Source organism: Xenopus tropicalis, chromosome 7 (genome assembly GCF_000004195.4).
Source record: "Xenopus tropicalis strain Nigerian chromosome 7, UCB_Xtro_10.0, whole genome shotgun sequence".
Taxonomy (NCBI): Eukaryota; Metazoa; Chordata; class Amphibia; order Anura; family Pipidae; genus Xenopus; species Xenopus tropicalis.
This window is the reverse complement of record NC_030683.2, coordinates 93,320,717-93,336,845: the sequence shown is the minus strand read 5'-3', so window position 1 is coordinate 93,336,845 and position 16,129 is coordinate 93,320,717. Positions and strand designations below refer to the sequence as shown.

The following is a 16,129-nucleotide window of genomic DNA, read 5'->3' as shown; positions in this document are numbered from 1 at the left end:
GCTCCCCTGCTGTGGCATTCTTCTGCGTTCCAACACAGGGGAGCGCAAGAAGATAACCCCATCAATATGTACCCCAAGGGCTACATGTGGCTGGAGATCACATAAGTAGATGCCAGTCTGCCCACTGGAACAGTGAAATGTTACTGGTAAGACTATGGCATTAGCAGTTAAAAATGAAAAGGAAAGGCTCCTCAGATTTACTGCAAGGTGTGAATTACACCTTTACCCTACTATCAAATGCTGTGAATGTAAACTGGGTAATCTGAAAATAAATAATCCAAATACAGAGTCATTCAGTCAAATATTTAGAGGAAAAAAGATAAGTCCATTGGTGTGTTAGGGCTCTGGCACACGGGGAGATTAGTCGCCCGCAACAAAACTCCCTGTTCGCAGGCGACTAATCTCCCCGAGTTGCCTTCCCCTGCCATCCCACCGGCGAAAATGTAAGTCGCCGGTGGGATGGCACACGCGGCGGCGCGATTTCGCGTATATCGCCGAAAAAGCCTCGCGAGGCAACTACGGCGATATGTGCGAAATCGCGCCGCCGCGTGTGCCATCCCACCGGCGACTTAGACTTTCGCCGGTGGGATGGCAGGGGAAGGCAACTCGGGGAGATTAGTCGCCCGCAAACAGGGAGTTTTGTCACGGGCAACTAATCTCCCCGTGTGCCAGAGCCCTTAAGGAATGCAACCCAATTAGTATCACAAGGTCAACAGATACTATATGAAAAGAACAATAGTACAGATGTTGTTTGTATAGTATCACCTATTCAGTAGAATGGTTCTGACACTAAGGGGCAGATTTACTAATCCACGAATGGACCGAAAGCGTCCGAATGGGTTTTTTCGTAATGATTGGTATTTTTGAGAGTTTTTGGTATGTCCCGCGATTTTTTCGCCGACGTTACGACTTTATTGCATATTTTCCGCAACTTTTTCCGCCGCGAAAAAATCAGATTGGTTTTTCCGCCGTTTACTATTGCTCAATACGAAAAAATCACGGCGGCGATGAAAAAGTCGCGCAAAATACGATAACGTTGTGATGGCGACGAAAAAAACGCACAAATTATGAAAAAAACGTGGTACATTCCTGCTGCACATTGGACTAGAACAAGGTCCAATTACTCATACAGACATGTTTCTTCAGCCTGTCATGGCTTTGTACTGACTGGGTTGGGGCAATGCTATTAAGATCGAATCAATTCTGATATTAGTGGGTAGACTAAGCTAGCACTAGAGTGCATATAAATTGCATAGTGGCACTACAGTTTTTTTATCTTGTGAATGGGCACCACATTTCCCATTTTGAGCTTACAATCTAAAAGGAGATGAGCTTGAGACACAAGGTATGGGAATGACAAGGGGTGGGAATGACACAAGCATCCTGGAGACACTTGCCGGTCAACAAAACCATGGCAGCTCTATAATAGTCGGCTATGCTATGGCAAACAAGGAGCCAAATCCAAGTGATAAAACTTATACAAGGGATCGGTTTGTAAGTAACTTACACTACCTCACCAAAGCTAAAGTGCTGTTTGTTTCTACTACTTTCCCTCTCAGCACCAGCCCAACAGATAAACACTCTCAAGGGTGCTATAATATGCCTAAAAACAATAAAAAACAGCTAAAACAATGTTTGTGCACATAATCCCTTATGCACAAATCTCTGGGACAACATGTGATGTGTTTATTTCCTTGAATATATAAGGTGATTGGCATTTCTCATCCCATGCACAGAGGGCTTCTTCTGAATTTAAGTGTATATAGCACTTTTGTGGTCCCTTACTCTATGCCAGGGATCCAAAACCTTTTTTACTTGTGAGCCACACACAGATGTAAAAAGTATTGGTGGGCCAACCAAGCATGAGAAAACTTCTTTGAGGATGCCAAATAAGAACTGTGATTGGCTATCTGGTAGCCCCATGCAGACTGTTGTCCTGCCATTATTATATTATTTAATTTCTCTGGTATTTGTGATATTTAAAGTTTTCTCAACAATCAGTTATAACTGTAACAATTCAGGGCCAGAATACACTGTATAACTTTCCAGCAATGTGGGAGTTAATAAGGCATTCCTTTACTTCCCGTGCCATAATTGTAGCCGTCCATCTGTGTCATCACAATAGTTACCTTGACAACAAGTTCAATGATACAGAGGCCACACAATAAGGCAACAGATTCCTCCTTTGTGCACTCATGGGAAATCTGTTAATTTATGCAAGCGGGGTGCACACAGACATATCTTCCCATGTCAAATTATTAAATGGGATCACTGAAACGTTGCACAAACCGCTACCTTTGATTATGTTGTATTTCAAGTAATTTATTGATAAAAACACAAGAATAAGAACTGAATCGCTGGCCAGTAATTTGTGACAAGGGTGGGAACACCTGTTTCTCAGCATTGGTCAAGCTTGGTAATATCTACACTGGTTTCTTGTGTGTCCTGCTTATATAGTAAGCTGAGAGTTCCTTTAAGGTGGACCAAAGTTAGCCATGGTCCTGGGATAATAAATATATAAATAATAAAACACAGTTCTGTATCATTCCTTCCACCACAGAGGAATCCTTTTTACTGTATCATGATCAGCTAGGATCAAAATGCACTCAAATACGCTTTACTAAACATCAACCAAAATATAACAATACAGTCATGTAACCACTGTTGGATACTTTCTGTTTGTATCACTCATAATCATCCTGCCATCTTGCAGCTGTTGTTAAACTATCAACATCCTCTGAAAGCAAAACCCTTTCAGTGGGTGCTGGGAGTTAGCAGGGGGCTACAGGTGTGATGTCCTTGTTACATGCATTATGGCTGCAGCCACCCAGTTTAATCCCTAGCCCCTTTACCATCTGGCTCCATTACCCTTTAAAACAGCATGCTTGTATCAGAATCAGTAGCCCAATGCAAGTCACAGTGAGCAGTACATATGTAACACAATGTTATACTTTCCTTAAGATACAGGAAATAAATAAATTCTCCCACTGCAATTCACAATTTATATACAAATCTCCTATTCTACCAGTGTGATATTGCTGCCACTCACCAGCAAATACTCCAGGCGCCCAAATATCTTCATCTTCATTAGTTTCAACTAAATGTTTCCTGTAAAACCCAGATTAATGGATCTGTATCTCCTGTACGACCATGGCTTTCCCCTGAGTTTTTAAAGAGGCCCTTTTAAGCTTTTCCTGTTGAAAGGTACCTTGGTGTGATGGAGCAGAAGAAGAATGAGAAGACCCCAGTCCCTAGCTATGCCAAAATAGGATGCTGAATGAAGTGTGCCTCAGCCCCGAGTTCCCTACTCCTGCGGGGACAAGTAGGAGGGCTATTAGCATACAGCTGTCACTTTCCGGACAGCCAGGAGGGTAAGAAAACAGATAAAAGAAGTGGACACAAAGTGATTATTGGTTTACTAGCCAGGCCAGGGAGGTGAAGCTGGTAATGTCTTCTCATTCATAGAAGCTATTTAGAGATACCCCTCCTCTTTTACTTCTTCCTCAATAGACAAAGGACTTGCTTCGCCCATTCAGTGCAATCAGTAATGATAGGCTAAGGCAGCACACGCCAAGAGTTTTAAAAACCCAACTCCATCTGTTTCTTTATACTCCCCACCATCATCTCTGCTTACCCCTTCCATCACAAGGTGAGCTATATTGTTGTGTCCTCTCAGCGTGTGCAAGTAATGTAATACCTGTATAGTAAAGCTCTAGTGGTGCCAAGTCTCATCAAATTTGTTGCTATTTATCCACTGGTTGCCTCTTATTTAACATCATTGCATCATCGTCAAGGAAATAGCAAGTTGCTCCTTTTCTTTAAATGCATTTCTATGTTGCTCTGTCTGACTGCATTACACTCACCTCGTCCTGTGGGACAAAGTTAAAAGGCTATAAAAAGCAATGCAGCTGCGTCTTTCTGAATGACATTAAGAATGATCTAGTAGTGCTGCAACCTGCATCCCACAGGTCATTGGCCAACTAGCAAAGAAACCAAAATATTTTCTTCTCTGTTGCCAATACTAAAAGTTACATCTTTAAAGAAAAAGTACAATCACTGGGGGTGCCAAATATTAGGCAACCTCCCCCCAGTGATTGTAATCACTTACCGATACCCCTGGCCAGAGATCCTGTTAGGAGAATACTCTACCGGCCCAGGGTACCAACTAGGTATACAAGACTAGATATTACTGGAACCCACAGCAAATTCAGTTTTTGGCTATAAAACATTTGTATGTTGACCTATTCTTCCAAGATATGTTGAAATTGCTCATTAATTAGGGCCTCACTGAGCCCTCTATAGGTATGGCTCCCCTGCAGCTACAGGGTCTGCTTCTTATGTAGTTACAACACTGGCATGCGGTAAAACAAAAGTATCAGCCTTAAATGATCCCTATATGAACCAGGCTGGGAATACAAGGATACCCCACTGACCAGGGCCCAAATAATCGCATCAGTACAATTTGACACAGAATGTAAGCGGCCAAATTGGGCAAAGATCTGCTTGTTTTGCGAGGCCACCAATGTATATGGCCAGCGTACAACTGTAAGCTCCACAGGGGCTGATGAAAATAATGTATAATCTCTGTAAGAGCTGTGGAATATGTCAGCTCCAAATAAAATTAAGATTTTCCTTTACAATGTAGTTTAGCATAAATAATCTTGTGACAAGTTCATTGGCCATAGAAGTTCCATGTGGTACAATGTTCATATGTAATGGGCAGTATAGAAGGCTTCTCACATGGGCCTGTGCCACACATGAAAAACTATGGCTGCAGCTCACTATGCAGAAAACTGCACAAAGTTCAACTGGAAACAACACCAGTCATTCTGTCAACGCAGCTTCTCTCTGGAAATAGCACAATAACAAATCGTATGCAGCATAAGCTTGACAAAGACAGGCTGACTTTCTAACCAAAGTGGTTTGGTACTGGACCCAGGAAAACTTAAATTTTTTTTTTACCTTTTGGCCCATCTTTGCCCAAGAATATAAATCACATGCCAATAATCAAACTATTTTGTCAGAGGCAACCAAAGAGAATGTGACAATTGTCCCTAGACTGATATTTGGAAAATACACCCCTACAAAACTGATGGTAATGAGGTAGACTGCATTACTGGAAAAAATATATATAAAAAAAATATATAAAAATATTCACAAGTAAAGCACAATGAATAGGACAGGCCAAAAAAAGTTTAATAAGAAAGCTAACAGCATCTCTTCTTCTTTGCTGACTGTTGGGCTTTTGACTCGTGTCCATGTGTCCTCTGACCTTCTACAAAACTTCCAATAAAGCACTAAAGAGAGTTCCGCACTCCCAACTTAATGACATATCAACATAACAAAAGAAGCACTGTGGCCAGTGATGGCCCCACACACCAAAAGCCATGGCCCTTTCTACTGACAGACCAAGCAAGTTCAGATAGATAAGAAAATCAACAGGGGGTTCTTAAGAGATAAGACAGCAAGATTAAAGGGGAACTCTGGCTTCCCAAAAAAAAAAACATTTGTTAAATTAAAACACAGACACCCCTCATATATCTATCACTGTAACCCGTTCCTTAAAAAATATGAGTAAATGCCATTTTTAATTGCTGGAATCCTGTCAGGGGAGGAGGGACTAAAACACTGATGTTACAAATTGCAACAACTTTTTCACAGCTTACAAGCAGCATGCAGGAACTACATAAGCCACAATGCATTGCACTATGATGTTACTGTGATGGCCCAAACTATATTATTACATTAAAAATTAAGAAAAGGCTGCATTTTTTTAATTGATTTCTATTGCAAAGTTGCTTAAAATTATGTTTATTTTTCAAAAAACTAAGTTTTCTTTGGGTGGAGTTCCCCTTTAAGATAAAAGTTGTGCCAGTCACAAGTCAGCATTTTAGGACCGTAATTTATAATAAGAAGAAAAACCACTAGGAAAAATTGAGAGTTTATTAAGAGTTGCTTTTCCACTTAGACAGTGAGACAGCCGCACAGAAAACGCTTCTTTGTACTTCTCATTGTGCCCAATTCACTTTTCAATGAATAGGCACTTCCATTTGTCTCCCTCCAACAAAACATGCAATATGCCAGAAACAAAAGAACTGCTCTTGGGTTCAGGCAACAGAAACCTCTTCTGTCTTTGCTCTCTGCTCCCCCTTCCATATTAAAAAAAAAAAACAATCCCCAATTTCAGTATTATATAGCTGTTAGTGTTATAGGACAGTCCTATCCTGTATAATGTGATAGTAAGGGAGGCAAAGCAGGGTTAATACAGCATTTGGTATTCTGTAGCTCTGGCAGGTAATGATATCCAAGGGGGAAACCAGCTGAGAGTAAGACATGGACCTTTAGTAATAAATGTGTGACAGTGGTACATAAAATGTTCTTTGTTCATAAATAACTTTATGACAGATGTCGACTTACCTGAAGAAGTGTCTGTAGAAGGGAAAGGTATCAGCCACAGGTGCAGATAAAAACAGAGAGAGAATACAATGTATTGTTATAATGCATAAAGGCTCATTTATATTTACATTTTACAGATTTACAAATTACTAATAAATATCTGTGTTTTTCAAAAATATCTGGGTTTTTCCAGAAATCATCGTCAGGGATCAACTGATTACCTCATCTTGCAATTCTGGCTATATGTATGGCATCCATTATATGAAATGTATGGGGCAGGTATGTGGTCTTTCTCTAACATGGCACAACATGGCCACCCTTAAGTTAACCCAAAGGGGCAGATTTATCAAAATGTGAGTTTGGAGCTTATTACATAAAAATTCACCCACATTCTATTCATTCCTGGGATTTTTAGAAGTGCATTTATCAATGGGTGAAACCTAGAACTTACCATTTGATAAATACATTTCTAAAAATCTCATAGGAATGAATAGAAAGTGGGTAAGTTTTTATGTACTAAGATCTAAACTCATTTTTTAATAAAGCTGCCCCTTAGTATGCTACAGTACAGTATGTCCTATTCCTAGCTACTCTACAGTTGGTCCTTTAAAAAAAAAAAAAAAAAAATACTTTTTATAGATTTTGCCTTCTTCTACCGCTCCAGCTTTCAAATTGGGGTCTCTGACCCCTGCAGTCAGAAAACTATTGCTCTGTGAGGCTACAAATTTATTTTGTTACTTTTTATTACTTATCCTTCTGCAGATAACTTTGTGTGACTTCGGAAAGCCGAAGCAATGTGTGGGCCTTTCCACTGGTGGTTCCTTTGTTGCAGGTGGAAAGGCATTTCGGAGAGACTAGCTGCCCGCGGTAGCAGAGATTTATCGCAGGTCACTATTCTTTCCATGGAACATTAGCCTAAAGGTGGCCACACACGTGGTGATTTCCGATATTAGATCGTACAATCGGCCACTAACCGTTCAGAGCTGAAACGGCATATAAGGAGGTAGAAACAATAGGATTTCTACCTCCTTCTGCCGATTCATCGCTTAAGGCAGATTTTGATCAGGCGCCTTCTATGGCGCCCGATCAAAATCTTTTAACCTGGCCGATCGGCGAGTCGACCGATATCAGCAGCCTCCTGTGATATCGGTCGACTCGCCGACTTGCCATACACGCACCGAATATCGTACAAAACGGGGTTTCGTACAATATTATTGGTGCGTGTATGGCCAGCTTAAAGCTTCTAAAAAACACAGAAAGATTGAAAATTCAAAAAAGCCATCAGTATGGCTTTAAGCTTGCTTTTAAGCTTTCTGTCCTATCCTCATATCAAAAAGCAAATTAGTAATAAATTAATAATAGTTATTTTTAAACAAAATACTATAGGATATGGCATTGCTGCATTTTCAGAGCTTTTTGGATATATATACATATCTAAAAAAAAAAAAAAAAAGAAGTCTGATGAAAACAATAACATAAAAACTATTTGTGAATACTATCCTTATAACTGTCACCCTCTTATGTCAGACAGTGACAGACATAGCTTGTACAGCACCAGCTACCCCCAATTACTGCTTCACAAATAAACAAATATCGTAACCTATACAAAAGAATATAAGGATAGTAGAAGACATCCTGGGGATTTTGTGACCCTTATTAACATACAAACCGGATTCCAAAAAAGTTGGGACACTAAACAAATTGTGAATAAAAACTGAACGCAATGATGTGGAGGTGCCAACTTCTAATATTTTATTCAGAATAGAACATAAATCACAGAACAAAAGTTTAAACTGAGAAAATGTACAATTTTAAGGGAAAAATATGTTGATTCAGAATTTCATGGTGTCAACAAATCCCAAAAAAGTTGGGACAAGTAGCAATAAGAATAGGAAAAAGTAAATTTGAGCATAACGAAGAGCTGGAAGACCAAATAACACTAATTAGGTCAATTGGCAACATGATTGGGTATAAAAAGAGCTTCTCAGAGTGGCAGTGTCTGTCAGAAGCCAAGATGGGTAGAGGATCACCAATTCCCACAATGTTGCGCAGAAAGATAGTGGAGCGATATCAGAAAGGTGTTCTGCGAAAAATTGCAAAGATTTTGCATCTATCATGATCAACTGATAGATTCAGAGAATCTGGAACAATCTCTGTGCGTAAGGGTCAAGGCCGTAAAACCATACTGGATGCCTGTGATCTCCGGGCCCTTAAACGACACTGCACCACAAACAGGAATTCTACTGTAAAGGAAATCACAGAATGGGCTCAGGAATACTTCCAGAAACCATTGTCAGTGAACACAATCCACCGTGCCATCCGCCGTTGCCAGCTGAAACTCTACAGTGCAAAGAAGAAGCCATTTCTAAGCAAGATCCACAAGCTAAGGCATTTTCACTGGGCCAGGGATCATTTAAAATGGAGTGTGGCAAAATGGAAGACTGTTCTGTGGTCAGACGAGTCACGATTCGAAGTTCTTTTTGGAAATCTGGGATGCCATGTCATCCGGACCAATGAGGACAAGGACAACCCAAGTTGTTATCAACGCTCAGTTCAGAAGCCTGCATCTCTGATGGTATGGGGTTGCATGAGTGCGTGTGGCATGGGCAGCTTGCATGTCTGGAAAGGCAGCATCAATGCAGAAAAATATATTCAGGTTCTAGAACAACATATGCTCCCATCCAGACATCATCTCTTTCAGGGAAGACCCTGCATTTTTCAACAAGATAATGCCAGACCACATTCTGCATCAATCACAACATCATGGCTGCGTAGGAGAAGGATCCGGGTACTGAAATGGCCAGTCTGCAGTCCAGATCTTTCACCTATAGAGAACATTTGGCGCATCATAAAGAGGAAGGTGCGACAAAGAAGGCCCAAGACGATTGAACAGTTAGAGGCCTGTATTAGACAAGAATGGGAGAGCATTCCTATTCCTAAACTTGAGAAACTGGTCTCCTCGGTCCCCAGACGTCTGTTGAGTGTTGTAAGAAGAAGGGGAGATGCCACACAGTGGTGAAAATGGCCTTGTCCCAACTTTTTTGGGATTTGTTGACACCATGAAATTCTGAATCAACATATTTTTCCCTTAAAATGGTACATTTTCTCAGTTTAAACTTTTGTTCCGTGATTCATGTTCTATTCTGAATAAAATATTAGAAGTTGGCACCTCCACATCATTGCGTTCAGTTTTTATTCACGATTTGTTTAGTGTCCCAACTTTTTTGGAATCCGGGTTGTACAAAAATGCATAGCAGATTATACATAGCGCATAGAACTCCTCACTGACTTAATATCCTTATATAAAAGATTAGGGACACAAGGCGAGGGAACTGTGGGGTTAAAACAATTAAACACCACTGTCATTATTAAATATTTCCATCATCCAGATAAAGTCATAAAGTAGGACTGAAATTAATCAGTCACCCCAAATGACAAAGCAAAGTCTGACATGTTATATATTTTTTCCTTATAATTTATCCCCCAGTTTTGGTTCAGCCATTAGAGTAGTTATTATAGTTTTAAGCAAGTGTTCTCAGTAGATTCCATCATATGAATGATTAATTTGAGGATCCATCTGAAGGAAGGAACATAAATACAGATACACTGCTTTAATATTTGATGGGCAAGGGCAGCTATGTCAGTGGTATATAATAAGTAGATGTTTGCACATTAAATTTGCTACTGCAATTACGGGACCAAATTATCTGCATTTGTAAGGAACACTGATCAGGTAATAAATGTCTTATGAGGCTTAAACTGTCCCAATTTAATATTTAAGCTCAATGATAACTTAATCATTTGCAATGCTATGTGCAAGTCCTTCCCTAAGGAAAAATACATTTTAGAAGCTGCCTCGGTGATTTATTTAGGTGCAATACATTTACAGAAAACACTATAGATTCCAGAGTAAATATGTCCAGTCTGGTTAATTGCTTCTAGTATACAAATAAATGGGCATTATGTAGCAATACTTAAATGTCAATGTAGATTTGCAATATTCAAATATTCACACAATCCATTAGGCACAGTAGAACCTTATTCCTACCCTGTACTTTAATAATAAGTATGATGTAGATATTGATATTCTGAGACAATTTGCAATTGGTCTTTTTTTATTGCTTTTCAGTTATTTAGCTTTTTGCTTGGCAGGTCTACGGTTTGGTATTTCAGCAGTTATCTGGTTGCTAAGTTATTATTTACCCTAGCAGCCAAGTTGTGATTTGAATGAGAGACTAGAATATGAATAGGCAAAAGACTTGAATAGGGAGATAAGAAATAAAATGTAACAATAACAATAACATTGAAGCATAACAGAGCAACAGTTTTTTTTCTGCCAGGGTGACTCCATCTGAAAGCCAGAAAAAGGCAGAAAAGTAAGGCAAATAAATTTTTTAAAAAATGTAATAATGAAGAGCAACGCCAAAGTAGCTAGGAATAGGACATTCCGGTGTGATTTTGCGCAAATCGCCAAAAAAGACTCGCGAGTCTTTTTCGGCGATTTCCTGAAATCGCCCCGCCGCGTGTGCCATCCCGCCGGGATGGCGGGTCATGGCAACTCGGGGAGATTAGTCGCCCGCGAACAGGGAGTTTTGTCGCGGGCGACTAATCTCCCCTGTGTGCCAGAGCCCTAAAGGGGCAGTTCATCTTAACGTGCGAAAGTGAACTGAGGCTACTTTCTATCCTGCAAGTCTAGGGCTGATAAAAAAAATGACCCTTTTGATAAGTTGAGGTCACAGTGGTGTTTACTGGCAGGTCTTGTTGCTGATTTTGTTTTTCCTAATGCATGAGCGAACTGTTGAAAATACATGTTCTACACAATTTCAGTACCATTCTCTTTGAGCAAGTCACCACATAATTAAATCAGCAAAGACCACCTATACATGAGAAACATCTAGTACAAAAACTGTAGAAGCAAAACCATCAGTGCAGACATGTCCTTTCAACGTGTCTGACTCTTTATCCCACAATAGACAAATGATTTATGATGCTCCTACAACCCATTGTTCTAAGTGAGAAGGCAATAAACATGTACACACACTTAATTTAATAAAGGAAGCCAAGCAAGACAGAATCTGGCATTAGAGCATAATGAGTTTTAGTGATTTTAGTGAACACAATTAAGAGAAAATAAAAGAAGATAAAGTAGAGTAGGATGGGATTTGTGAAAGAGATAAAACAAAGGTCACAATAAAAAAAGTTCTGCAAAGACTGTAAAATAAGAAAAATGGATTGCAGGAGTGCCACAAAGCTCACAATAAAAGCTAAGTCATTACAGGTGGTATTGTTGAATCTGTATACTTACTATCATTGTCATTTGTAGCCAAGCAGGAGTGCCCTGAATCCCAACAATGACAGATAAAAATCCACCTTGAAGACTATCATTGTATAAAGGAACAAAAAGAAATTCTGGCAAGCATATTGCCATATACGCCTGAAGTGATGTAATTGGCGTTTCCCAACACATAGTCCCTTTAGTTAACACTTACCCTTTGCTGAATGGTCGCGTGTTTGTGCTCCATCTCTCTCTTTTCCACAGCAGAGTCAATCACCAGTTGATCCAACTGAGAGGGAAGAAAAGAGAGTGCACATTTTTACTTGTGGAATAAGCTATGGGTTATTAGTATGACTAAGTGGCCCACAGAACACTGCACTCTCCAAAAATGCTAGAAATCCTCAGGTTTGGGGCTCAGCTGCGCTGCAGACATCACACTATTCTGCACTCCATATCCCCCGTTTTGCAGCTGTAGCACACAGAATACACAGAAATACTCTGCAATTTGTCCAAAGTAGGCAAAGTAAACATTGCTCCTCTAAACATTTATTATGCCCTTTTCAGCCTCCCACTGTGTAGATGTAACCCAATAGAAAACAATATGGAAGATCAGGTAATTGTGTGGTACCATAGGCAACAAATCTCCCAAAACTGACTTCCCCCTTCACTTACCTTTGGATTGCAAGTAAAACACACTATGTGCAGCTTAATTGCGGGAAATTGCCTTCTTTTGCATTTTCTTGTGATTAAGTTGGATCACCATGTCTTTCACTTACCATGATCCAAAGGTAAGTGAAGGGGGGGGGCTAGCAAACATCACTGCAAGATAACTGTATAGTTTCAGTTGACATATAACAGGTTTCAACTAGGAAACATGATGGATAAAATTAAGGTAAATTATTTTATGGTAGAATATTTTACTTTTTACCGTTCCTTGGGGTTCAGTCAGACATACCTCTGAGGCGAGTTGTTTCATATAGGGATTCAGCTCATTTAGTAGGCTGTATCCTTGCTGGAAGAAGGTGTACTGGGCATGCATGAATGACAACATCTGGGGAAAGATTAGAGATTACACATACAGAAATTATTTTACTGATATAATTTGGTAAGGGGTGGTAGTATAGAAAGTGCTCAATGCACATGGCATGTCAAGAAAAAACACCCTGAATGAACAAGATGTCCAATTAACTTTAATATAACACTTACACAGAGCAAAAGAGATAAATTTACAGAATAATTTACCAAAGGAGAACTATTTAATTGTAGAGATGGAGTCCCCTTCTGGAAAATGTTTTAATGAATTGTCTAATGGAAAACTAAACCAGTAATCCTACTATTTTAATGCAGAGCAAAAATAATATGGAGCATGGATGCCTAATACTATGGATTTGGACAGAGGAAGTAGACATGCTAATGTTAAGTATATATAAAGGCTATATTAGATACAAATAAAAAGCTTTAGTTAACTGTATAAGTGTGCAAATATGTGTTATAAAGTCATGTGCCATACAGTGCCATGAATAGAACTCTGGCTACCTACTTCCAGCATCATTATCTGTGCCAGACCTGGTGAGCATTAACATTATTCTTTCAAGACATTTAGCAAAAAAATAAAAATTAGATTTCATTCAGACCTTTGAAAAATAAGCCTGGCTACAAAATACTTAAAAATTCAGAACCATTTTTATAAAAAAGCTTATTTTTCCCAGTGCACTCCCTTTTGCACACGTGATGTTTTCCTGTTATCCAAAACTCAAGGCACTGCTGATTGTTCTCTAGTCCCGCAGACAACCATATCTGCAGCAGTAGTAAGAGAGAGCACAGGGAGCTCACTGAGAAAAATCAGCTTTTCTATAAAAACAGTTTAGAATGTTTAACTAAAGTATATTGCAGGCTTATTTTTAAACGAGAATAAAAAAAATCCAATTTTTATTTTTTGATATGTCCCCCTTAATTTATAGTATGACAAACATATTTATATGAGGTTGACGACTTGGTGGTATGAAGGATATACAACGGACACCTTTGTTATGCTGACACCGCTACCTGCAACTTCTGCCTGCACAGCCAAAGGATATATTAGTGGCATTCACCAGAACCTACTGACTTTTTCACTCTGCATAGAGCTGATGAATTGCAGGACCCTTGGAAAGTCACTTCCCCTAAAGGAAACCCTGCAGTGGCAAGGAGTTCATCTGATCCTAAATATTGTGGTTCCCTAAACACACTAAAGCTGGCCATACACGCACCGATAATATCGTACGAAACTTTGTGTATGGCAAGTCGTCGAGTCGACCGGTATCGCAGGAGGCTGCTGATATCGGTTGACTCGCCGATCGGCCAGGTTAAAAGATCTGCCTTCAGGGCTGAATCGGCAGAAGGAGGTAGAAATCCTATTGTTTCTACCTCCTTATCTGCCGTTTCAGCCCTGAAGGTTAGTGGCGGATTTAATGACAAATCGCCACATGTGTGGCCACCTTTAAGCAGGGCATTGATCAATGATTCATGAGACCTATAAATCATAGAATCATAAAAAGTACTGCTTATACACTATAGAAATAAAAAAGTAAATACTCACTGCATCTAGGATTTCAAACTTCTTTTTGGCTTGCAAGACATTGATCTAGAACAGGAATAAGAGATGTAATCTTTATATATTTACACATAGTCACAGCACTAAGGCAAGCACATTATGTACCACTTACTATGCAACATATTCTCAAATCATTTGGTATTCTGTAGTACAGATAGCATAATGACCCCCCAACTAATAAAATTGTGCCTTTTTTTTTTATTACACAGCACCAGTCATTCCAAACCTTCAGAAGATCCCTTAATCATTAGGCTCTTTCCTATGGCCTATCACATGCACCAACTTAATACAACCAATAACCAATGCATTTTCTAACATACATATATACATTTATTTAACAAAATATAATTTCATATAAAGCACAAAAAAACCCAAAAGTGAACCTGGCTGACAATAATTATTTTTGCTACCTGGAGTGTAAAAGTAAGGCTAAGTGATGGAGATAGATGGGTCTCTCTATTCTTTTGTCAAGTGATGTTGCTTAAAGTATTTGCCAGGAAAGAACTTTAGTGCCACCTTCTGGCACTTACAATATGTTACACTGTATAATGGCCCCGCTAAAGCTTCCCTGTCTAACAGCATTTAGATTCTATAACATTCAATGCTTTTCTTTTAACCTAGGCATAACATAACGGTAACCTCAGTTTATCTGACAATTTAGTGGGTTATACATAGTGATATTATAGGGCGAGCAATACACATTTTGCTGCTGTCTCCTTGCACATACTGCCCATGCACATAAAATTTGCATCCAGATACTGATATCCACTCTGTAAAAGTTAAAATGCAAATAAAAATCATTGAAAAGAAAATTTGCATCCAGGGCAATGGCTCCGCTCTGCACAGTGATAATGGGTACAAGGCAGCCCTATACAGACCTTGGAGCTCTCTAGACTGCTTGTGTAAATGATGCACAAGCTAGGAGGCAGGTCACCTTCCCCCATAGAAATTAAAGTTAGTGAGCAGAGAGGAGTCATCTGATGTTTTTCGGGTCATTTCTAAGCAGAGCAACATCACAAGACAATCCATTTCCTAGGGAATTAAATTTTAGCTGAATGTTATCAGTCAGTTGAAATGACCAGCGGTGACACTGTTGTATTAAATTAATTATCTTAGCAGACTAAAAACTGCTAATATTATGAAAACTGGTAAAAAAAAAAAATAATGTAAATTGCTTAGAAAAGCACTCTGAGAAATTATACATTTATTTGTTTTAGGCATTTACATTTTAGCCTACTATACATGAGGCTTCCCCTGCCCCTTGGGGGTTCACTGCCATACTGGGCTGTGGATGTGGAGCAGCTTTTCCATGCCCAATGCAATAGATGAGGATTTTTATAAGTAGCCCTCCCCCATTCTGCTTATGGAAATAAAAAAAAACATTTGGCTGCAAATGACTGCAGAAAATGTGAGTTTGTTCCAGGATTCACTTGCAGTTTCTGCAGTCATTTGCCCAAATGCAAAAGCTTTATATATCTGTCATTTGGCCTTGTGTTGCAAAGCAGATATTGTGGTCATGTGAAAACTATGGCACAAAGCAGGCCATGGTAAGTTCCGCTCACCTGTAATACATAGTCAAGTGCAAGGTGCCGGAAGCATTTCCTTGTTATGGTCAGCGTACTACTGGCCTCTTCCACTTCATGCGGTTTGTGGCGTGGTGCTTGTGCATTCTTTACCAGTGCAATGTCCAGGTCCTCTCTCACCTTATCAAACTGCTTCTTGGATTCCTTAAACTTCCTCACGTCACTGAAATTTTAGATAAAGAGGTTGAGAGATTAATGACAAGTTTCCAAACAACAAGACTATAATTTTAGGTGTAAAAGTTATTTTTACTGGAGCCAAATGGCTTTAATCTGTATTTTGCC

At 39.4% G+C, this 16,129-nt stretch overlaps 1 protein-coding gene across 5 annotated transcripts in view; it reads right to left on the bottom strand.

Annotated features, from left to right (window-relative positions):
- The window catches only part of acap3 (ArfGAP with coiled-coil, ankyrin repeat and PH domains 3), a 134,239-nt gene that overhangs the window by 30,251 nt on the left and 87,859 nt on the right, over window positions 1–16,129 (bottom strand). For all 5 annotated transcript variants that reach the window (XM_012965936.3, XM_031904777.1, XM_012965938.3 and 2 more), the window contains 5 exon segments: window positions 15,827–16,010; window positions 14,250–14,294; window positions 12,627–12,722; window positions 11,886–11,960; window positions 6,418–6,429 (listed from right to left, as the gene is read on the bottom strand). In XM_012965936.3, coding sequence (XP_012821390.1) covers window positions 6,418–6,429; window positions 11,886–11,960; window positions 12,627–12,722; window positions 14,250–14,294; window positions 15,827–16,010 — 412 coding nt within the window.